At 44.6% G+C, this 23,185-nt stretch overlaps 1 protein-coding gene across 3 annotated transcripts in view; it reads right to left on the bottom strand.

The window, feature by feature from the left end:
- USH2A (usherin) overlaps positions 1 to 23,185 on the bottom strand; it is a 734,839-nt gene that overhangs the window by 5,566 nt on the left and 706,088 nt on the right. For 2 of the 3 annotated variants that reach the window (XM_025927811.2, XM_086694483.1), the window contains exons 65-70: positions 21,632 to 21,838; positions 18,480 to 18,718; positions 17,488 to 17,696; positions 9,649 to 9,825; positions 8,245 to 8,328; positions 3,795 to 4,039 (exon numbers count right to left, since the gene is read on the bottom strand). In XM_025927811.2, coding sequence (XP_025783596.2) covers positions 3,795 to 4,039; positions 8,245 to 8,328; positions 9,649 to 9,825; positions 17,488 to 17,696; positions 18,480 to 18,718; positions 21,632 to 21,838 — 1,161 coding nt within the window. The remainder of the gene's footprint in view (positions 1 to 3,794; positions 4,040 to 8,244; positions 8,329 to 9,648; positions 9,826 to 17,487; positions 17,697 to 18,479; positions 18,719 to 21,631; positions 21,839 to 23,185) is intronic. The other variant, XM_086694484.1, reaches the window with a different exon arrangement.

Genomic DNA, 23,185 nt, shown 5'->3' with positions numbered 1-23,185 from the left:
TGTCCCAGTGGACATCTGGCCTCAGAAGCAGCTTGGCTTGGGTTTGGCAGGAACTGTAAGGGCTCATCAGCACCCCTTACCTCTTTTGTGTTTTGTGTTTTCTTACTGTGGTAAGTACACTAATACGAGATCTACTCTCTTAACAGACTGGGTGACAATACAGCATTGTTATTAGGTACAATGTTGCACAGTACATCTCCAGAACTTCTTCACCTTGCATAACTGACATTTTATGCCTGCTAGTTAGCGGTTCCCCATTTCCTCCTCCCCCAGCCTGGCAGTCACTCTATTTTGCTTCCGTGAGTTGGACTATTTTAGATGCCTCACGTAAGGGCAATCACGCAATGTGTCCCACCTGTTTTTATTGGTTATAGGACTGCACCCACTGCTTACGGGAATTGTATCATATGTATTACATTTTTAATTCATTTATGGCTATTCTCGGAGTATTGTGTGTCCAACTTCCCGAGTGCTGGTTGGAATGGCAGATTCTTTGGTTTCTTCCTCGCGAGATTCAGGTCCTGCTCCTTTGTGATGCTGATACTGATAGTCCATGGGCCTCACTTTGACAAAACAAAGCTTGACAAGACTCGAGAGGACCATGAGCAATGGTGTCATCCAGAGTACCTTCCATTTGGAATGATGTGATTGCTTCTTGACCCCTCAGTTAGCCAACTGGGCAAAACTCGATTCCTCCTCGGCAAGGATTATGAGACACTGATGCCTGCCTGTAGGGTATGGGTCAAGAGACAGGAGACTTGACCCCTGAAACGAGTTACAGACACTAATGATATGCGGCAGGTTTTCCTAGAAGCACACTTCATGTTACAGAGTAGATGTTCCCGCAGAGCTCTGGAAATTTCCTCCCACGTTTTCCATGCACTCTGTATACCCCAGGGTTGATTTAGCTGATGTCGCCAGGCTAGATATGTCTCAGGTCTTCTTGGCCTTTCCATGAACTTCTGAATTCCAGAAGTGGGAGTACATCTTTGGTCTAAGAACATGGTTTCCATGGGGCACCTGGGTGGCACCGTCACTTAAGTGTCTGACTTTGGCTCAGGTCATGATCTCATGGCTTGTGAGTTTGAGCCCTGTGTCGGGCTCTGTGCTAACAGTTCAGAACCTGGAGCCTGCTCCGGATTCTGTGTCTCTGTCTCTCTCTCTGCCCCTTCCCTGCTCATGCTCTCTCTCTCTCTCTGTGTCTCTCAAAAATAAATAACCATTAAAAAATAAACAGAAGAACACGGCTTCCTCAGAGAAAGTTACTCTTCAACAAGGGAGAACTTCAGAGTGTCTGCTCTTCAGGGAGAATCTTCTGATGACTATACCCTGAACATAAGCGAATGGCTGATTGTTTGAACTGGCCACTCAGTGTTCATTCATTTCACAAATATTTGATGCGAGGCACTGTTCTGGGTGTTGAGGTGCAGCAGTAAACGGCCCACAAAATCCCTGCCCTCGGGGAGCTTCCATTCTATTCGAGGAGTCGGACAAGCATGTCTGCCACGGTGTCATGTGATGGCTGTCTGGAAAAGGACTAGTGGACAAGAAGCCAGGGGATTCTATCTCTCATGGAGGGGAGGTGACAGCTCTGCAGAGACCTGAATGAAGTGAGAGTATGAGCCACCCAAGAGGAGAGCAGGAGCGATGGCCCAGCCGGAGGAGCTTGATGTGCTCGGGTAGGAAGGAGGCTGGAGGGCCGGAGAGCAAGGAGAGGGGGATGAGGTGTGGTTGGTGAGAGCTGAGGCCCAGGCCACGGGAGACATTGTCTCCACTTCTCCACCACCAAGTCACTGTCCCCTGGCTGCTCCCCGCCGCACACGCAAACCATGGGCATCAGAGGGGTGACTCCCCCTCAGTGCCCCCCATTTCCACTACTTGGGCATCACAATACACCTTTGTCAGTGCCTTCGACACTGTTCGTGGCTGTGTCCTGCACAAATGAAGAGATCTGGATGGAACACAATGCTCTTTGGTTGACTTTTCTCTATTGTTTGAAGTGCTGCAACTCAAGCAGTTTGATCAGGCTTCTGTGCATAATTTGGTGCTGCTGTGATAGTGTGATTTATAATAAATATATATTTGGCCTTCAGCCCAATTTCTGGCACAGGACTACTGAAACCCTTGGAATTTCTTAAGAGATGAGAGCCACAAAGGTGTCTTTTGTCATGCTAATGAGGTGATTTTCCAGGGAACTACCTAAAGTTGGGGGCTGGTTATCAGGAGAACCAACCCTGTGATAAGGGTGTGGAAATTTCGGTCCCCGCTCAACCTCAGCTCACCTGCCACCTCTAAGGAGGGGAGAGACTGGAGGTTGAATCAGTAGCCAATGGCCAGTGTTGACCAATCGCGGCTAAGGGATAAAGCCTCCATTACAGTCTGTCCTATCCATCTCTTCCATCTGCCTGTTCCTGGGTTCTCTCCTTTTATAATAAACTGGCGATCCAATAAGCAAAATGTTTCCCTGAGTTCTGTGAACCGCGCTAGCAAATGAACTGAACCCCAGGAGGGGTCACTGGAAACTCTAACCCGTAGCTGGTCTGTCAGAACCCCAGGTGACAGCCTGGACTTGTGACCCGGTGTCTGCAGCTGGGGAGAGGGGACCGTCCTGTGGAACTGAACCCTTACCTCATGAAATACCTCTGACTCCATCTCTCCCCGTAGGTAGTGTCAGAACTGAGTTGAATTGTAGGACACCCACCAGGTGTCAGAGAATTGCTTGCTGTGGGAAACTCCGCCCACATTGGAACTGGTAATCACAGTTTAGCTGCACTGGGTGGCTACTAGCTCATATGGAACCTTTGGGCAAACTGCAGCGAAGGTGATTTCTCAGGCAGAGGCAGCCCTTTGGACACATGGCTTGGAGAAAAGTCTGGTGCCTGGTGGGAGTTAGAACTTACAGCCTTTCCTCCTCCGAGTAGACACAGCCCCACACCGCAGAGGGGACCTTCCGAGTCAGTCACGTTTCCCCCTTCAACGAGTGCTCTGGGCCTCGATCTCCCCGCACCATTTGTGTGACCTCACCCCCTAGACCTCTGACCTCCTATCTTGGGACTGGGTGGTCGGGAGCTCTGAGGAGCCATCCATCCTCAGTGGCCCAGAGTGTCACAGCCAGGGGACAAACTGAGCACTGCGAGCACTTTACTCTCTCCCTAGACTCCCTGTTTATTTCTAATCCCCGCAAGGGGCACAGTTATATAATGTGTAAATTCCCCCGTTGATTTCAACATACCACCCTTCTCCACCATCCCCTGATTGACAACGTTAGAACAGAAATATTCATCCCTGGCTGCACCTTAGAATCACTTTTGGAGTTAAAAAAGGAGATTACCAATCCCCAGGCCCCACCCAAAAGTGATGAAATCAGACTTTCTGGGAGAAGGCCCAGGCAATGGCATTTTAAAAAGCTTTCTCAGGTGACTTCATCCACTCGGGCTGCTTTAATAGAATCTCATAGACTGGGTGGCTTCTAAACAACAGAAATTATTTCTCAAGTTCTGGAGGCTGGGAAGTCCAGGATCAAGGTGCTGGCAAATTGAGTGTCTGTTAGGTGCCTGCTTTCTGGTTCACAGATGGGGGTCTAGTCTTCTTGCTGTGTCCTCACATGGAGGAAGGGACAAGAAAGCTCTGGGGGCCTCTTTTAATAAGGTCACTATTGGCCTCCCGTGGTCCCCATATTTTGTCAAACATAACTGTCATCTAGTCCCTTGTTATTATGACTCTGGAGACATTTCCCTTTACATAAACGCACTAGCCCAGGGAGAGGGAGATGGGGCCCGCCTTCAGAGACCTACCCCATGGGTTTCCCCCGGTGGGTAGACACTCAGTGGAGACATTCTCTTCTGAAGAGGTACTAAGGGAGGTCTCTCTCTGATATATGGTTCTTTGTGGATTTTTCTTTGTAGTATCAGAGACAGAAAAATGGCCAACAAGATCAAGCCCAGCATTGCCATTAACACGATGAACCATAACTGGCTGTAGAACTCGGTGTTCTTCCTCCCCGATCCTCTCTTTTCTCCAGGAGTTGTCAGAACCAGGCCTGCAAAACCCAGGGGCAGAAAAGGGAGATGTTATTTCAGAAGGCAATTTTGTGATCCCTTGCCCTGTCGTTTGGTAGTAAATTGGAAAGGAGTTTAAAGCAGTTTGTCTCATGGTGCTGGTTTGTACTTGTGTTCGGGCCGGGAAGCGGTGCCGTGCGTCTTCAGGGGCAGGCTTACAGCCCTCAGGAGACCTTGCCGACACTCCTCAGGCTAGAAATCACTGCTGCCTTTGCAAGTTTCCTGGGAGAGACAGGGGGAAGGGGAGGAGGAGGGGACTTTTAGAAGGGGTTACCAAGTAACCTTGAGGAATGCCTGCTTCACCGCCGTGGGCCCTGGGAGCCAAGTGTTTTCCTGGGCGACGGATTCTGGTGAGGGGCCAGCCTGACCACTGCTGCAGAGACCCTACTGGGTCTCACACAGTCAGTGCCGGGGAGATCCGGGGTCCCCTCACTTCATGCAACAGCCCGGTGCCTGAGAAGTTCTGTGCAAACCGGATTTGAAACATTAGATCCTACTTTCTATTGTGATGGAGACAGCCTGTGCCTGCCACCTTGTTGTCTTTATATTTCTGGCACCCTGGCCTCTCTGTGACCTTGTCAGGCTCTGCGAGTCGCCACTCAAGTGCCCTCAGAGCCTCCCCTGGGAAGAGGTCCGTTGGCAATAGGACCACTCACGCCTGACTTCTGCGTACAGGGGACAGTCCGGTGCGTGTGATTCCCTGCACGTGAGGCTAATCACAGGAGCTCAGATTTACGGAGCACTCATCGGCCCTGTGCCTTACAGGACGAGGGCTGGGGAGTCCCACGACTAAGTCTGGGGGTGTGCGGGAAGCTGGGATGAGCTGGGCCAGACAAGAGAAGGGCTCATGGGGGACGCTGCAGGGCAGCGTGAAGCAGCGAAGTCAAGCCCACGGAGCAGCGGTGGGTGTCAGAGCCCCTCTCCAAAGGGCTGAACACGGTGGGCAGAAAGGAGGAGGAGAAGGAGAAGGGACGAAAGCCGAAAGCCGGGAAGAAATGTGTTTTGCAGAACGAACAGCCCCGGGCCCAGGAAACAGCCAACTGGGAGTTTCGCCCGAGAGCCCCTCACTAGGTGCTGACAGCCCTTGGCGTGAGCAGCTTTGAGCAGGACTGGATGAGGACCTAGGCCAGAAGCCCCCGGAGTCTTCTCGAAGTTATCTTTAGCTCATTATAATACCAAGAGCTCCTCCTGTGGGTGGAGTTTTCTGCCATTTTTTGAACGCGCCGTATTTGCCCTGGCATGTTGAGCTGGTAGGCACGTACAATTGAACCAAAAATGCCTCTGTAAGCTCCCTGTCCCCACCCCTTAATATACTCAGTAAACGCTTCCTGCACTAACCCCCTGGGGAGACAGAGAGATCTCCCTGTCTCCTTTCTTGTAACAACAACAACACAATTCTTTGTTTCCAACACGTCCTCTGGTTGTGTTCAATTTGCTGTAGCCCAAGCAGCGAACCCTGGAGCTGGGCTCCGGGGCCGGGCTGCGGACGTGCAGGCTGGTGTGCAGCTGCGAGCCAGGGAGCTGCTCTTCCAAAGCAAAGGCCTGCAGCCAGGAGGAAGGCATGCCAACAGACACAGTCACGAGTGCCTCTTGGTTATTCACTGGAAGGGTTGAATTTCCTCTGGGTGGCACAGGGTTGTAACTCCAGAAACCGATCTGATGGGCCCGGTGGACCCCTTGCTTGGGAGGACACCAGGGAAGGTAGGGCAGCCTGCCTGAGGGAGGTCTCAAAAAGAAAACAGCTCTCAGATCAGGAGGAGGGAAATGAGGATTGGGAGACTTTCATGCTTCAAGGCTGCCTCAGGCAAGGGAACAGGAACATTTTAAAAGTTACATCATAAAATTAAAACTGACTATGGAAATTAGGTGGACAATACATCTTGGAATTTTCCATATCGTCTCAGGTCCTCAGTGTTCCTCCTCTCATCAGTGGAAACCTCACTTTGTATTCAGGAACCAAATACAGGTTTCCCCTGTTTTGTGGAGAGCTTACAATCAGGTAAAATCAGGCCAATGTATCTTTATCCCTTCTCTTTTTTTTCTTTTCAAAGTCCCTTTAATTTTAAGGGACTCCACCCATCAAGTGCGAGCTTCAAGGTTGGGTTAGGAGACTCCAGAGGCTGAGCCTGGACTTCAAAGAAAATCCCAAACCAGAGCTAGTGTCAGAGGTCATTCCTCCCGTGGAAGGATACTTCCCACCGACGTAGGAGACCAGACTGGCTGGATTTAGAGGTGGGTCAATCTAGGTTATGTGGTTTTTATTCAACTTGTGATCCTAATGCCTTACATCAGAATCATTGGGTGGGGCTTGTTTATATCTATTAAAATTTTTTTTTTAGTGTTTATTTTTCAGAGGGGGAGAGACAGAGTGCAAGCAGGGGAGGGACAGAGAGAGGGACACACAGAATTTGAAGCAAGCTCCTGGCTGCCAGCTGTCAGCACAGAGCCCGACGCGGGGCTCGAGCTCACGAGCTGTGAGATCATGAACTGAGCCGAAGTCGGACGCTCAACCGACTGAGCCACGCAGGCGCCCCTATTTTTATTTAGTTTTTAATTTTTCAAATCTGATGGCAGTTGACACACAATGTTATGGGCAGGGCTTGTTGAAAGAGCAGATTCCTGGGCCCTACTGACTCTGAATCTCTGCTGGGGGCCTGGGAAACTATATAATAAGCAAGCACACTGAGACGATCTGAGCGCACACTTACATTTGAGAACCACCGCTAAAGAGAAAGGATGGGGCCAGGAGTCAACAGAAAAACCACGTTCAGATTCTCATCTTAGCCGGGAGCTTGCGGGGTGTTCTTGGGTGAGTTCTGGTGTCCCTTAGGACTCCAGTGGTGCACTTCACTTGTGGACACATTGGAGTTGCTAAAAGAATACCAAATGAGGTCTATCCCACGGCTGCTATGGCATGAAATGAGATGAACTTTGTGGAAGGGACCGTTAGGTGTTGCAAAAAATTTCACATGGCATCCAGACACGTGAAGTCTGGAAATAGAGAATCCTATTTTTTTTTTTTTTTTTTTAGCAGTTGAAATTATTCTTGATAACAATATATATATTTACCTGTGTTTCAGAATTTTTGGACCTTTGTATCTTAAAAAAACCTACACATGCATACCAATTTGATATAACATTAGTTACTGGAATTTAAAATAGGGTATCAGTCCCAATTCTGTACAAATGGAAAAAAATCTGGCATTTCTCTAACTCGCCCTTTGAAATTATAAAGTATTGCATGTGTTAGATTCAAAGATTGTGGGTAGAAGTCAATTTAAAAGATGCTCCATAAAAATTACAATTTCATCTCTTCAGCTAAATTACTTGGTAATGGCAATCAATCATCATCTTTTACAGAGAATGCAAGAGAAAAATCTCTCAAATTCACCATTTTAGGCTCTGAATCTGCAATATTATCACTATGATCAACACAAATTGGCATCAGAGTATTTTCTCTTCCTCTGATCTCTTTTTTCTGACTTCCTCTATAAATCACTTTTTTTTTTTTTTTTAACAAAGTCATATAGCTCTTTATTGAGAGAGCATTTGTGACTAGGAGAGAATTTAGTCATATCTCTGTGTCTACAATTCAATGACTTGGTATATTTTTTAAATTTTTTAATGTTTATTTTTAAGAGAGAGAGACAGAACATGAGCTGGGGAGGGGCAGAGAGAGAGGGAGACACAGAATCCGAAGCAGACTCCAGGCTCTGAGCTGTCAGCACAGAGCCAGATGCAAGGCTCAAACTCACAAACCATGAGATCATGACCTGACCTGAAGTTGGACGCTTAACCACCTGAGACACCCAGGCACCCCTGACTTGGTATTTTAAGATGACTGTATACCTGGGGCACCTGGGTGGCTCAGTCTGTTGGGTGTCTGACTTTCATGCAGGTCATGATTTCATGGTTTGTGAGTTCAAGCCCCATGTCAGGCTCTCCTTCTCTCTTTGCTCTCTCTCTCTCTCTCTCAAAAATAAACATAAAAATTTTTTTAAAAAGAGTACTATATACCCTAACTCTTTGCCAAAATAATTTACATGAGAACTTAAATTGTCGTGGAACAGTTCCTTCCATGCAGTCTATGAACATATTAGTACAAGGATACAAGAAACAAGCATATGATTGTTTCTTTCCCAAAATGAATAGGTTCTATACTAAGTATAAAGAGTTCAACGTTTACCAAATCCGGTGGAGGTATCATATTGGACCAAGGGTGACTTAACACTTCCTTCATCTGTCGTGCAGATGACCTGGAGAAAGAAGGCTAGAAAAAAGATACAAGACTCGGTCATTCAACACCGCCAAATAGTGGGCAGACTTGTAGAAGAGCAATATATCATAGCATGGGAAATCTGAGAACAGGTTTCCAGCGCAAGTTGTGAGGTTTTATCTTATATACACACTTACTTCTAATTTTCAAATTACCAAGAAAATAGCTATAAGTAGCGTAATAATAGTATACATTTATAAGTAACAGAACTGAAGAAGACGCTTAGAGGTTATATAGCAAAGAAAAAGAATGATCAGAAGAGTAAAGGAGACTACAGCGTATCTTATACTTCATATTGGTCTAAACCTGTTCTGGTAAAACTTACAGGTGCACTTTGCACTATGTGATCCAAAGTTTCTTTCTAAACAGGAGAGTTCAGGAAATTGAATGGTCTAAATACTTCTCTCAGTTGCCAGGGACCTGAGAGAAGCAACTCTTACAGGGCCACACAGGTGGTTCGGTAGAGGCCTGCCCAGGAGTAGAACCCAGATCTCCCGACTATGGGTCATCTCATCTGCTTATCACAACGGCTGCCTAGGTAACCAAGAACTGTGACCAGGAGAATGTATAGCTGGATTGTAAAAATGCTTTGGATAAGTTTCAGATGCTCTAAATGCAATCCTGGATCTCACTGTGTATCTGCACCTTTTCACCAACGTAAGTAGCATTTTCAAGGAAATTTAAACAACCAAAAAGGCCACTAATGAATTCATTGCAGAAATCCAGAGTGCTTAAAATGGCTTTACATCTATTGGTCCTGTGGTCATATTGATCATTAGAAAATAGTACCCTGTAAAGCTTTTTCTCATTTCAGTTTAAAAATCAAACAGGAGAAGAGCATGTAATTAAACAGGCAGAAACAGTTCAGTTTTCGAAGGAAAAGTGTTGTAGTTTGAGCAATGGATACCAAGGTTGGTTGAGGAAAGCCCTCAATCACGGACTGAGAGTTGGAGATGGTCGTTGCCTGGTCTGTCTCTATTTGGATGTATCAAGAAAAATCTCCGAAGTCCCTGCAAGTGTATTATTTCAGGAAACCCAGACTACCCGTGGGTGCCATTTGTCTTGTGGACACAGCCTGTCCTGCAGTCTTGTCCCTTTGTGGGGCCATCACACAAAGGCACATAATGGCACTCGTGCAGAAAACGGGAAGGGGAATCTTATTTACTGGGAGCTGCAACATTTCCTCAAGAGGTGGCCACTTCCACCAGGACATTTTAATGAGTAGCATCTGCTGGTCACATTTCAGACCGAATATCTCATAGAGCCGGGAAGCGGAGTTCCCGACACCCTACGAAATGGGAGTCAGAAACTAACTTTTGTCTGCCGTCCTTGGTATGTAGAGGGTGGTGTCGAAGCCACTGTATACACGCTGGCCTCCATCGGTCACCACGAACTCCTTCAGCGGGCCATTCAGAAGGAAGGAGCCACTCCAGTCTACACGCACCATAGACAAATTGCTGTCCACCAAAAACGGCACTCGGTACTGGGGCACTGTTGGGAGAAAGTTGTATATTCTAAAAATGGTAACCTTAGGGCTCGGCCCCTAGGTGGCTCAGTTGGTTAAGCAGCTGACTTTTGGCTTCGGCTCAGGCCATGATCTCATGGTTCATGAGTTCGATTCCTGCATTGGGCTCTGTGCTGACAGTGCAGACCTGCTTGGGATTCTCTCTCTCTCCTTTTCTCTCTGCCCCTTCTGAGCTCCTTCTCTCTTTCTCTTTCTGAAATAAACAAACTTAAAAAAAATTAAAAATGGTTATCTCAGAGTGTGTGTGTATCTTTTTTTTTTAATTTTATTTTTTCAAGTAATCTCTATACCCGATGTGGGGCTCAAACTTACAACCCCAAGATCAAGAGTCACACACTCTACTGACTGAGCTGGCCTGTATATATACACATATATATATTTAAGTATAACACCTCCCCCCAAAATTGGCATTGCTGAAACCCTTCATATTTTCCTCTGTGTTTAAAAAAAACCCTGGCATTGGGGGTGAAAAGAAAACCAATGGGAACATGTATGAGATGCTTTCTCAGCAATGTTGCACCTGCTTTCCCCCTCCCCCCAAAAAATCAATGAAAAGCAGTGTTTTATGAAATAAAACTATTAACATACAATAGTTGTGCTTACCAACATAAGCCTGGAGCTCATATTTTGTTGCATTTTCCTTCTTTTAACGGGTGAAGTATCCTTAACACTATTAACTACAGTAGATTGCTATTTTTCATATCAAATCAATATTTATTGCTACAAAGCCCCAAGGACTAGATGAAGTTAATATATTTTTTTTCTCCAAACTAAACTGCTTAGATGGTGAATTATGTCCTTTTGGCACCCATTTATTTTTAAAGCTTTTTCTTGACCCGTTAGTTTGTTTTCTAAGATAGTTAAAAAGCCTTGCAAATAGCAATTCGAGTATAATAATTCATTGCCCTGACTAATCAATCAATAGCATAGTACATTAGTATCTAATCAAGTTCAGGTCTCCTAAGTATTATATCAGATATAGAAGCAACTTGGTGTGCATTTTACAGGCATGTTCTTTTTTCATTTTTCAGCTCCTTACTAAAACGAAGGAAAAACAATCCTTAACTGAGGCTCATCTTTTAAATGAATAATTTTTGCAGAAACAAATGAAGGGTTACCATATCATCTTGTCAAGTCAGAAGAGATTTATTTCATGAGATCTTGTTTTCTCCAAAATAATCAATACATTTGTAACAGCATTAAGATCCATCCATATACTAAATTGGCTTTTAAGAAAAGAAAAAAGCGAGTGGTGGAAATAAATTGGATATCCTTTTTTTCTTTAGAAATTAAACCCATCTGTTGCTGATGTCAGGAAATATAACAAAATAAGGAATAATTATACTTTTGTGATCATAAGATTTAACCACAAAGACAACTTTGATTCTTATCTTTCAAAGCAAGACCTTTTCATAAAGCCATAAGAAGTATTTCTGCAAATACCAAAACCATAGCTATCAAAACCTCTTTTATTTATTTATTTTATTTATTTTTTTAAGTTTATCTGTTTTTGAAGATGCATGCACACACGCAAACACACAAACACACACAGGATAGACAGAGGGGCAGAGAGTCAGGGAAAAAGAAAATCCTGAGCAGGCTCCACGCTGTTAGTGCAGGGCCCGCTGCAGAGCTCGATCCCATGGACCTTGAGATCCAGACCTAAGCAGAAATCAAGAGTTGGATGCTCAACCAACTGAGCCATCCAGGTGCCCCTCAAACCCTCTTTTAATATGTTTTTCCAATACAAACTTCACAATGGAATATACTGTTGTATCTGTCTGTGGGTTCCCTCTGCCACTTAATTCAAAAGATTCCCACATCTCCCCTCCATCATAACAGCACAGATAAAGACAAGGTTTGTAAATAGTATAAAAATAGAAAGATAGGAGCTCTGAGGAAAGAGTGATTGAACAATCAAAATAACCAAGACTAATGAATTTGGAGACAGGAAATGGGAACAGTTACTATGCCCCCTGCACTTGATATGTTTTATCTTATTTAGTCTTCAAAACAATCTTGTAAGAGTTCCTAATTTTTCAGGTCAGGAAACTCAGGTTCAGAGAAGCCAAATTACTTGCTTAACCTCAGTGGCTTGTAAGAGGCCGAGGGTCTGAACCCAGACCTGCTAACCATAAAGCCCGTGTTGTTTTGTTACAATCAATACACATCTATTCAAAGGAGCACAGTTTACTAATTCAGTTTATGGGTGCACTGAATCATCCTGGCTCATCCTGGCTGATACATATTTAGGAATTTTGTGAGCTGATTATTAAACCCAACCATTATTAAAATATATTATGTAAACTAAAATAAATGATACTAAAACTTAGGTAATAAACACTCAACGTTCATAAATCCTTCGTGATTTTGCTACATTGTATTATCTATGCTCTTGAGGTGGTTTATGTCTATTATGTCTGGATGGTGGAAATATTGCAGAGGAGGGCACCACTAGTCACCTCTTGCCAGCTCTGTGTTCCTTGGAAAATCGAAATTAGACACGGTGGGAGTATTTACACCACGGAAGTTGGCAAGCACTTCCAATCAGACATTTTCTCTCAAGAAGCCCAGCAGTTAAACTATGCCTCACTTTGTTCTTGCACTGAAGGTGTAGTTAAGGCAGAGGGGGCTGAATGCATTGCTAACACCTCTCCAGACCCATGTTACTATAAAATTACAAACACTACTTTCAAAGGACTTTATGATTTGAATTTCTGATCCATATTTTTTCTCTTCTGGTACATAATGAGTTAAAAGTAGCGTGAACGGTATTTGAAAACCCATATGATAGAGGCGCCTGGCTGGCTCAGCCTGTTGAGCACCTGACTCTTGGTTTCAGCTCAGGTCATGATCTCACGGTTCGTGAGTTCGAGCCCCACATTAGGCTCAATGCTGCTGGTGTGGAGTTTGTTTGGTATTCTCTCTCTCTCCCTCTCACTCTGCCCCTCCCCTGCTCTCTGTCTCTCTCTCAAAATAAATAAATAAACTTAAAAAAAAAAAGAAAACTTATATGATAGCCATTTATTGTATTTTTCCATGTCTGTGGATCCAGTAAAGTGGATTGAGTGAGCCCTTTCTTCCCTTGGTGCTACTCCAATTTGGAGTCACTTCTTCTATGTAAAGGAAGAACAGAAAACAAGGAAACCTTTTTTTTTTTTTTTTTTTTTAATGTTTATTTATTGTGTGTGTGAGAGAGAGAGCAAGCAGGGGAGGGGCAGAGAGAGACAGAGAATCTCAAGCAGGCTGCTGTGGGCTATCAGCACAGAGTCTGATGTGGGGCGCAAACTCAAAGAAAACAATCATGACCTGACCCGAAATCAAGAATCATGACCTTAACCAACTGAGCGCCCCAGGCGCCCCAAGACAGCTAGGAAATCTTATATCTGTTCACTGTGGGGTTTTTTTTTTTTTTTTTTTTTGAGCCTAAGGAAAAAAAATCTGGCAAAACTAAGCTCAATGACTAAAAAGAGAATTGGTTAACAAAACTGCAAACCTCACAGAGCTGTTTTGGCCAGGCCTTCTGGCCAGTAAACACACACACACACACACACACACACACACACACACACAACAGGCTTATGGATATATTATGAAGGGGAACCGCTTCTGAAGGGTGGTGACTATGTTTCGTCTCTCTCCTTGTACAGAGTTTTAATTTTTTTTTAATGTTTATTTATTTTTGAGACAGAGAGAGACAGAGCATGAACGGGGGAGGGTCAGAGAGAGAAGGAGACACAGAATCCAAAGCAGGCTCCAGGCTCTGAGCTGTCAGCACAGAGCCCGACGTGGGGCTTGAACTCCCGGACCACGAGATCATGACCTGAGCCGAAGTCGGACGCTCAACTGACTGAGCCACCAGATGCCCCCAGAGTAGCATTTTTTATTAGTAGACCAGAATTCCTTTTACTGTGCCTTCACGTCGGGCATAAGTATTTCTCACGGTTCCTTTTGGGTTTGAGAAGGGCAGATAGTGAGAGGAACAGGCAGAAAGATGAAGGAGGCTGCACATTAGGAAAGAGGACTTCAACTACCTCCATTTTGACTTCAGTCTGTACTTTCTAATTGATTAAATTCTTCCCAGCTTATCTCTCAACTCAGGCAAAAGGCGAGGCAAAGCACCCTGTGGTAAGAACCAAACCATCCCCTCCAGCAATAAGGACCCCCCCGGAGCCGGCAAGACCTCACTTGACTGACCCCAAGACAATGGTCGACCTGACCTGTACTGCCACCTGCATGTCCCCACCAACCTTTGTCCCACATTTTCCTTACATGAGCCTGGAAGTGTTTTCAGCACTTTGGAGACAGGCTTCCAATGCGTGGTGGCCTCACTGAAATAAATCCCTTTCCTGTTTCACCCCCTCCCTCGACTCTGCTTCCGGACTGTGTCAGTGGCTGGTGGCCTGATGTGATCTGTTTGGGACCCCTGGAGCCAGATGTTCTTGTACCCCCGTGCCACGGTTACGGTTACACAGTAGACATTACTGAGAATCATTGCACTTTGGATTATGGTGCAAGTGACAAAGAATGCAGATTGTGTGGCAGCAACAATAAACGCGAGAAGTTTGGGTGCGTTCACTCACTCATAGAGCAACACACGTTGGGTGCTCAGACCTGCGGCCCAGGGCTGGAGTAACATAGAGAAAGTGAGGCCTGAATGGGAAGCAGATTACAGGAAAGATGCCAGCTGTGTCTGGGGCTGTCGCATTTGGGCGGAGGTGAGGAAGTGGGGTGTGGGTGTGTGGGGAGGGCTGGGTTTCACAGCAAAGGACTCGGGGAGCAGGTGGCCTTCCGGGAGCTGGCCTTCGGAGCTGAAGCCTGGGAGAAGATGAACTCACTTCCTGAGGAGGGAAGACAAGAGGAGGGAAAGGGTAGAGAGTAAAGTTTAGGACTGAGATTGGAAGGGACGTGGTTGGTGTAAGATCAACCAACAGACTGACACTGAACAGCCACAGAGGCGGGAAGGAGGACAGGAGACACTCATGGAAACTAGGGGGACTGCTTTTTTTTTAATGTTTATTTATTTTTTGGGAGAGAGAGAGAGAGAGTAGTGGGGGGGCAGAGAGAGAGGGAGACAGAGAATCCAAAGCAGGCTCCACATTGTCATCACAGAGCCTGACATGGGGCTCCCCCATGAACTCCTAGATCATGACCTGAGCAGAAACCGAGTCAGAGGCTTACCTGACTGAGCCACTCAGGCGCCCCAGGGGGACTGCGTTTTAAAAAAGGACTGAGGGTCCCACTGCCTTGAATGTTCCGTGGAAGTCAGTAAGAGTGCCTGCTGCTAAAAAATATCCCCTAGATGATCACTGTGGAGGTCAAGGGCAAACCTAGGGAGAGATTTTCACGAAGTGACGAGGTGAAAATCACTCTGGAGAACTTTAAAGGGTAAGTGGGCAGAAGGAAAGTGGGCAAAGCCCTGGGAGAGCATCCTTCAGACAAGTTTTGCTATGAAGGGAGGAGTGTGGGAGGGGAAATGAGGGAGAGAATCAGCTGTGACTCTAATGTTCATTTTTTTTATTATTTTGAGGGAGAGTGAGCATGTGCGGGATAGGGGCAGAAAGATAGGGAAAGAGACTCCCAGGCAGGCTCAGCTTGGAGCCCAACGCGGGGCTCAAACTCATGACCATGAGATCATAACCTGGGCCGAAATCAAGGGTCGGATATTCAACCGACTGAACCACTCAGGCACTGGAAAAAAGTGTGACTCTATCCAGGGTACACTGAAGATTGCAGAGAGGAGGCCGGTGGTCAGCAGGGAAGGGGGTGGGACTCAAAGCACAGGAGGTGGGATTATTTGGGGGAGAAGGACCACCCTTCCTTGTTGCAGACAGAAATGAAGCCGATTGCAGGTGGGTGGGAAGGGAGCAAATTACTGACCGGTGACCTCTCTTTTCCTGGTGAGTGTGGAAGCAGGGAGTTCTGTAGAGCATACAGGGAGAGGTGGGTGAGGACAGGAGGGGTGTGCAGTGGGGGAGGGTGGGAGGAAGTGGGAGGTTTGGGGAGGGAGGAGAAGGTCTGAAATCTTCATGACAGACCAGGGTAACATAGTGGTACTTAGCTGAGCGGGGTGATGATGAATTCAGAGGAATACCTCCACTTTCTAGATATGGAAACCGGCAGGTGACTTCAGCTCTGGCCTTACTTTGGGGTCACCTCATTGTACAGCTCCCAGAGCCTCAGTTCAGATTCTGGTCTATGTGAACGGCATCTTGGAATTGTAATGCACGGTCCACAGTCCTGCTTCAGTTCTGTCTTCCGTAAATTAGTTGTTTTTTTTTTTTTTAATTTTTTTTTCAACGTTTTTTATTTATTTTTGGGACAGAGAGAGACAGAGCATGAACGGGCGAGGGGCAGAGAGAGAGGGAGACACAGAATCGGAAACAGGCTCCAGGCTCCGAGCCATCAGCCCGGAGCCTGACACGGGGCTCGAACTCACGGACCGCGAGATCGTGACCTGGCTGAAGTCGGACGCTTAACCGACTGCGCCACCCAGGCGCCCCTGTCTTCCGTAAATTTAGATAACAGCACTTCCTTCATCGTCTTGTGCTGAAGACTATTTGTAAAATCCCTCAACAATGCCACAAACAAGCAAGTTCTCTCTAAGAGTGACCTGTTGCTCACATCTGCCATGTTGTTGTTCAGACACATTAAGTTCTTTGTAGGAGGCACTGGCCTTTCATGAATATATAACTCTTACTTTAAAAAATGCCAATGCCATATACTGAAGATGAGATTATAATTTGACACAGTGTGGCTGGAAATCCAACTTGCAGTAAGTATCCAAAGACTTAAAATATTTACATTCTTGATGTAGTAAATTCCATGTGTCAAAATTTAATTTGAAGAAAACCAGACATTCTAAGATTGGTACTTTTTACCGACTTTTGAACAAGGGGCACCATACCTTTTCTTTCCACTGAGCCCTGCAAACGATGCAGCAGGCTCTAACTATAAGTACTTATTTTATTCTCAATACTTTCGGTGTTTTTTCATTTTTTAAATGTTTATTTATTTAAGGAATCTCTACACCTAACATGGGGCTCACACTCATGACCCCTGAGATCAGAAGTCGCTTGCTCTTCCGACTGAGCCAGCCAGGCACCTTGTTTTCATTTTTGTCATTTTTAAACAGTAGACATATATGCCTTATAAATTCCGAAAAGGAATTATTTTACAGAAATGTAAGGAGGCCCCAATTAACTAGTGAATTGCCCTTCTGCTTTTCTTGATGGTGCCCTCCGTATTTCAATGCTTTCCGGAAATGCCTTCTGCATTATGCCACGTAACTTGAAAAGAAAAGGAGTGGCAAACTAAAAAACAGACAAACAAATAAACATCATCCCAAATTTCCAGAGTTTGTATGTTCATCCTTGTTTGATTTCCTTTAAATTGGTTTTCACCCCACCACTGCATGAAAACTCTTCCTAAATTTGTACTTAATCTTTATGCTATTAAACCCAAAGGGCATTTGTTTCCCCCCAATAGTCATCTTCATCGACGTCTCAGCGGTATTCGGGGCACTTGAACACTCACCCAACCCTTCCCAAAGGCCAGCTGGCCTACTTTTCGTAGCAGGGCTCCTACCTCCCTCTCTGGCTGATGGGGGCACAGCCACTTCTACTCACATTCTCTTTGGGTGACAAAGCTGATCCATTCGGAAGCCGTGCTGCCCACCTCATTGTGGGCCGCCACCCTCAGCTTGTAGGTGGTGTAAGGCTGGAGGCCCTCAACGCTGGCTGTCTGCCCTGGCCCCACGAACTTCGTCTCTGTTTGGCTGGGAATGCACGCAGTGGCTGAATCCGGGGGACAAGCCACGTAGAGCTGAAGCTCATAGCTAGAACGAGAGAGCAGGCAATCAGGTTAGTTTAACTTTCGTCTCAAACAGGGTATATCTTGTGAGGAGACGTTTGGTTTTCGCGGAACTACAAGCTCTTTCTGATTTCCGTTTGTGGGAAACTGCGCTCAGAAACACTTTATTTAATGCCGTTGGAAATGAGCGGCGGATGTAACCGGAGAAGTGATAAGAAAAGTCACATGTGTACACGTGTTGCTGTCCAGCCAGCAACTAGCAATCCTTGTTGGTAGAGATAAGAGATTTGTCTCTTTTCAGGGAAGAGCGATAAAAGCGTTCTCCTCTGCTGAAAATAAGGAATATCTTTTTTTCAAACAAACAAACAAGCAAATAAATACTGAACAAACAGTATCTTTTGTTCCAGATTATTTTGAGTAAAATCCCTCCTTTGTTTTTTCAAGCGGTGGTTCCTCACGGCATTTTAAATTAGATCAGGCAAATTCTGATTTACCACAGAAGTTTCTTATGTTCCAGCCGAGGCCCATAGAATGAATAATTCCAGGGAGCCCTGAAGAGCGAACTCTTTCAATGAATGCAAACACATTGCCTAGTCTTTCTTATTTAAAGACAATGTGGTTGTTCACCTTTCTGTCATTAGCTGATTTTATGATTTAAACACTTTCAGGGAACATAAGTCAATTTGTCTATTTTGCTATAGGTATTTGTTCAATAAGCACGCCTTCCTTGGGCAGGGCTGGGTAGCTAGCTGTACGTCTGTATGCGTGTCTTATGTTGGCTTATTCATCCTTCTGCCTGGCCCACTACCTTTGAATGACACCATTGGGGAACAGAGGAGGGCTCCACTGGAAGGCAGCTGTCCGTGAGGACAGCGTCTGGATTTGGGGAGAGGACAGTCCTGAGGGTGGAGCAGGATGAGTTCTCAGCTCTGCCGTTGGCCCTTTGCTGCAACAATTGAAGCAAGTGCAGGCCTCCACCCCGATGGAGTACGTAGTGAAGGGCTGCAGGCCGCGAAGAGTCTGCTGGGTGGCCATGCCTTCAGACAGCTGTAGGAAGAAAGGATCCGAGGTGAGGCAGCGTCGCAGAGCACAGACAACGGACAAATGTTTATCGTGTATCCCACCTCCTATGAAGGGAGTGCCACGCCGGGTCACCTGGGAGGCACGCTATGGCATCTCGCGTAGTATTTACCCTCAAGGAATTGCCAATCCAGTTGGAGAGGCATATCTTAAACATGCGAAAAATGTAATGGTGTAATAGTTAGAAGTTTGAGGTAACAGGATAGAGATCACGAGGCACAATATTATTTAGCACCATAGAAAGATGTTAGAATATGGCACAGAACACACAAAATGTATTTTCTTAAGTTTTTATGTAAATTCCAGTAAGTTCACATATAGTGTAATATTAGTTTCAGGTGTACAATTTAGTGATTCAACACTTCCATATATTACCTGGTGCTCACCACAAGCACCCTCCTTAATCCCCATCACCTATTTAACCCATCCCCCCACCCACCTCCTCTCTGGTAACCATCAGTTTGTTTTCTATTGTTAAGAGTCTGTTTCGGGGCGCCTGGGTGGCTCAGTCAGTTGGGCGTCCGACTTCGGCTCAGGTCATGATCTCGTGGTCCGTGAGTTCAAGCCCCGCGTCGGGCTCTGTGCTGACAGCTCAGAGCCTGGAGCCTCTTTCAGATTCTGTGTCTCCCTCTCTCTCTGACCTTCCCCCATTCATGCTCTGTCTCTCTCTGTCTCAAAAATGAATAAACGTTAAAAAAAAAAGAGTCTGTTTCTTGGTTTGCCTCTCTCCTTCTTCCCCCCATGATCATTTGCTTTGTTTCTCAAATTCTACATGTAAGTGAAATCATATGGTATTTGTCTTTCTCTAACTGACTTATTTTGCTCAGCATAATACTCTCTGGCTCCATCTACTGCCTATGGCGAGACTTCATTCCTTTTTATGACCAAGTAATATTCCATTGTAAATATAAACCACATCTTTATCCATTCATCAGTTGATGGACATTTGGGCTTTTTCCATAATTTAGCTATTGTTGATAATGCTGCTATAAACATCAGGGTGCATATATCTCTTTGAATGAGTATTTTTGTATCCTTTGGGTAAATACCTAGTAGTGCAATTGCTGGACCATAGGATAGTTCTATGTTTAACTTTTTGAGGAACTTCCATACTGTTTTCCAGGGTGGCTGCACCACCTCACATTCCCACTAACAGAAAACACACAAAATATTAATCAAATTCTGTGGCCTTCAGAATAATGCCTTTCCAATACCAAAACCTGTATTTGAATTATATTTCTGGGGAGTATTCACTAAGGTCCATATTCTGCCATTGTTCCGTGCATGTAATTGGGGGGCCAAAATTCCCTCAGATCCATGTTCGAGTGGGTGTTTAAGAGCTTGAAAGTCTATCTCTTCCTGGGAGCATGTTGGTTTATATGACATATCAAAGCCTTTCCCTCAACCACCTTTGTTGCATTATGAACTTTTTGGTTTATTTGGAGCACATATTTTACCTCATTGTGGTTTCATTAAGAACTCTGGAACAAAAGAGTTCAGAAACTGGAAAACGAATTTCCAGTGACATAGCAACATATAATTAAGAAGAGTTATCTGCTATTTAAAAAATGCATACAATGCACTCCAAATATAAATTATTTTAGTTTATTAATATTATCATTTTATAACCGTGGATAATCAAGGGTTGATTGTATTTACATCATCTATATTTATTGAATACGAGGCCCTGTAGAAAATATGCTAATACTTCCTTAACATTCAATACGAGACCTCTTTCCTTGCAAGTTATTTTCTGAAATTGTGTTTTAATATCTGGCACTCTGGATTCAGAGGATTTCTCCACACTTACCCAAATTGTTCCCTACATTGTTCTAAATAATTTATAATATCATAGTGGGATCTGCACAACTTGTCCATGAGGGTTTTTTTTTATGAACAAAGTGTCATAATGTATACTTAATCACGAAAAACGCAAGAGTGGTATGCACTGGGCAGCTGAGAAGGGGCTTCATCTTACTGGCTCTTGGTGTCTTTGTATAAATAATGGAGGAACTGGTCTAATTAGTTATTAGGGTCCCTTCAGCCAGTGGCTTTGCTAAAACACAGTGGGAGAGATGATTTCTCTCCACTGTCCATTGTGTTTCCCCGATGTGCCCCAAACGTGCCAAGAAAAAAACAGCGGAGCAAGAGTTGTGCTGGCCAAGCTGTTCTCTCTCCCAAAGCGCTGGAACTTTCTCGAAGTCACCAAAAGAAAGTCTGAGCTTTCAGTGTGTTATCAGACATTTGCTTGTGCCAAAATGGGGATTCCGAGGATAGTCTTTGCTCTACTTTTTCTTTCTCATATTAACATTTCCACCACCAATAATGGCCAATTTTCGACCCATTACCATATGCCACGACTTGATATTGTTTTCTGATTAAATTAATTGTTGCTAAAGCCTTGGGCTTCTTTTAAAAAAATTTTTTTTAATGTTTATTTATTTTTTGAGAGAGGGAGAGAGAGCACGAGCGGGGGACGGGCAGAGAGACAGGGAGACACAGAATCCAAGGCAGGCTCCAGGCTCTGAGCTGTCAGCACAGAGCCCGACGTGGGACTCAAACCCACGAACCATGAAATCATGACCTGAGCCGAAGTCAGACGCGTAACTGACTGAGCCACCCAGGTGCCCCTAAAGTCTTGGGCTTCTTATATTTGTGGAGTCTTTAACACTTTTAGCACTTCTCTCCCTGAATATTTACATATTTTCTGTATGTTTCCTAATACTTTTTCTCAGATCTTTGTGCTAAGTTCATCATGGGCAATTGAGAACAGATGGGTAAGAAAGAAGGATCAAGGAGATGAAAAGGCAAGGGCACCATACTTTATTCGTAAAGAATCAACCAGCCCTGGAATTTTGTTCTAAGTGCTCTGCTACTCACCACGGTCTCTGCCCCACTGGTGTTGGAGAACAATCTGTAGAGACTGACGATTCCGTTGGGCTTCCCAGGGGCACTGATGTTGACCACTGCTTGGGTGGAAGAGATTGTATGGAACCTGGGGGCGCCAAGACCTTCTGGCGGGGCAGGCCCGGTTCTACACCAAGTCCAGCTACTGGGGGCTTTTCCTGCTGAATTCACTGCCCAGACCTCCAAAGAGAAATCAGTAAGATCACTCAAAAGCAAAGTAGCCTCAGGCTGAAACAAAAGTTGGCAACCAAAAGCAACCAAAAGCAACCAAACACGACAGAATGTGATAAACTTTGATCTTGCACCTTTGTAATCACAGAGGAGATCAGATCCTTCCTCTTTTTTGCCTTTGACCATTTGAACACAAAGGGGGCCGATTAGGAGCCCTCATTTCAGAGTGCAGCAGGCTGGTTTAAGCCTAATGAGAAGCCGCTCATTTCTGCATATGGGGTGTCAGCTCCTGCAACCTGAATGGATCTGCAGACTACGTAAAACTCAGCAATTCTTAAACACCGTCCCCACCAAATCTGCATGAAAATTAAATTTTCCTTTCATCAAGGAGGGAATAAACATATGGAAGGATGTATAATCTTATTTATCAAGAACCATTTGTATAATTAAACACGAATATCCTAAAAGGTTGCCTTAGGTCGTCATTTGCATGAGTAAGTAATTTGTAGAATGTCAGGTACAATAGACAGAGTAGATGGATGTGTGAGTGTATAGGGTTAAATTAGGCCCAATAACAGCCAACTACACAGTGATCAATCAGAATGATAGATCTAAATGGCAATACAAGAAGACTATCTGCGTGTTTAGGAGTAAAAGTATTCCTTAGTAAGCTTTCATGTTGTGCAAATCTAACTTCAGGAAATTTCTTTCTCATTCAGTGTCTCCTACAATAGATAGATTATCTATTATATCTATCATCTATCTATCTGTCTGTCACCTATCTATCATCTATCTATCCATGCATCTATCTAATATATTTGCTCTGAGCTTTTAAAGTCTAAAAAAAAAACTTGTTTGATTCTATAGTAGACACGTTCCAGGTATGCAGTGTTAAAAAAAAAGCATGCAGAACATTTCAAATAGGAGATGCTTAGAAACAAACCGTTTTTGTTTCTTTTATTTTTGCATCAAGAGATGCTTCAAGAGAATAAATATGGGAGAGATTTTTAGCAGTTAGGCCAAATCTTATTGATGTTTCCATACTTTTGTTTTGTTTTGTTTTGGTGGTTTCCTTTGGAAAAGTAAAATTTCTGATGTTGAACTGCTCTCAGATTTGCTGTCAAATGCAAATCTGCAGCCCCTTGCTGAGAGGATTGCCAGAAGCCCCATTTTCATTATGTTTTATAATTGTTATTTTTTTATTTCAAATTTTTATTTAAATTGTAGTTAGTTAACATATATGGTAAAACTGGTTTCAGGGGCAGAATTTAGTGATTCATCACTTACATATAACACCCAGTGTTCATCCCAACAAGTGCCCCATATTTTAAGAGACAACTAACCTCCTTACATAGC

The sequence above is a fragment of the Puma concolor genome, chromosome E4 (assembly GCF_028749965.1).
Source record: "Puma concolor isolate L17-30 chromosome E4, mPumCon1.1.hap2, whole genome shotgun sequence".
Classification (NCBI taxonomy): domain Eukaryota; kingdom Metazoa; phylum Chordata; class Mammalia; order Carnivora; family Felidae; genus Puma; species Puma concolor.
The sequence above is the reverse complement of the archived record's forward strand: the minus strand, read 5'-3'. Positions and strand labels throughout refer to the sequence as shown.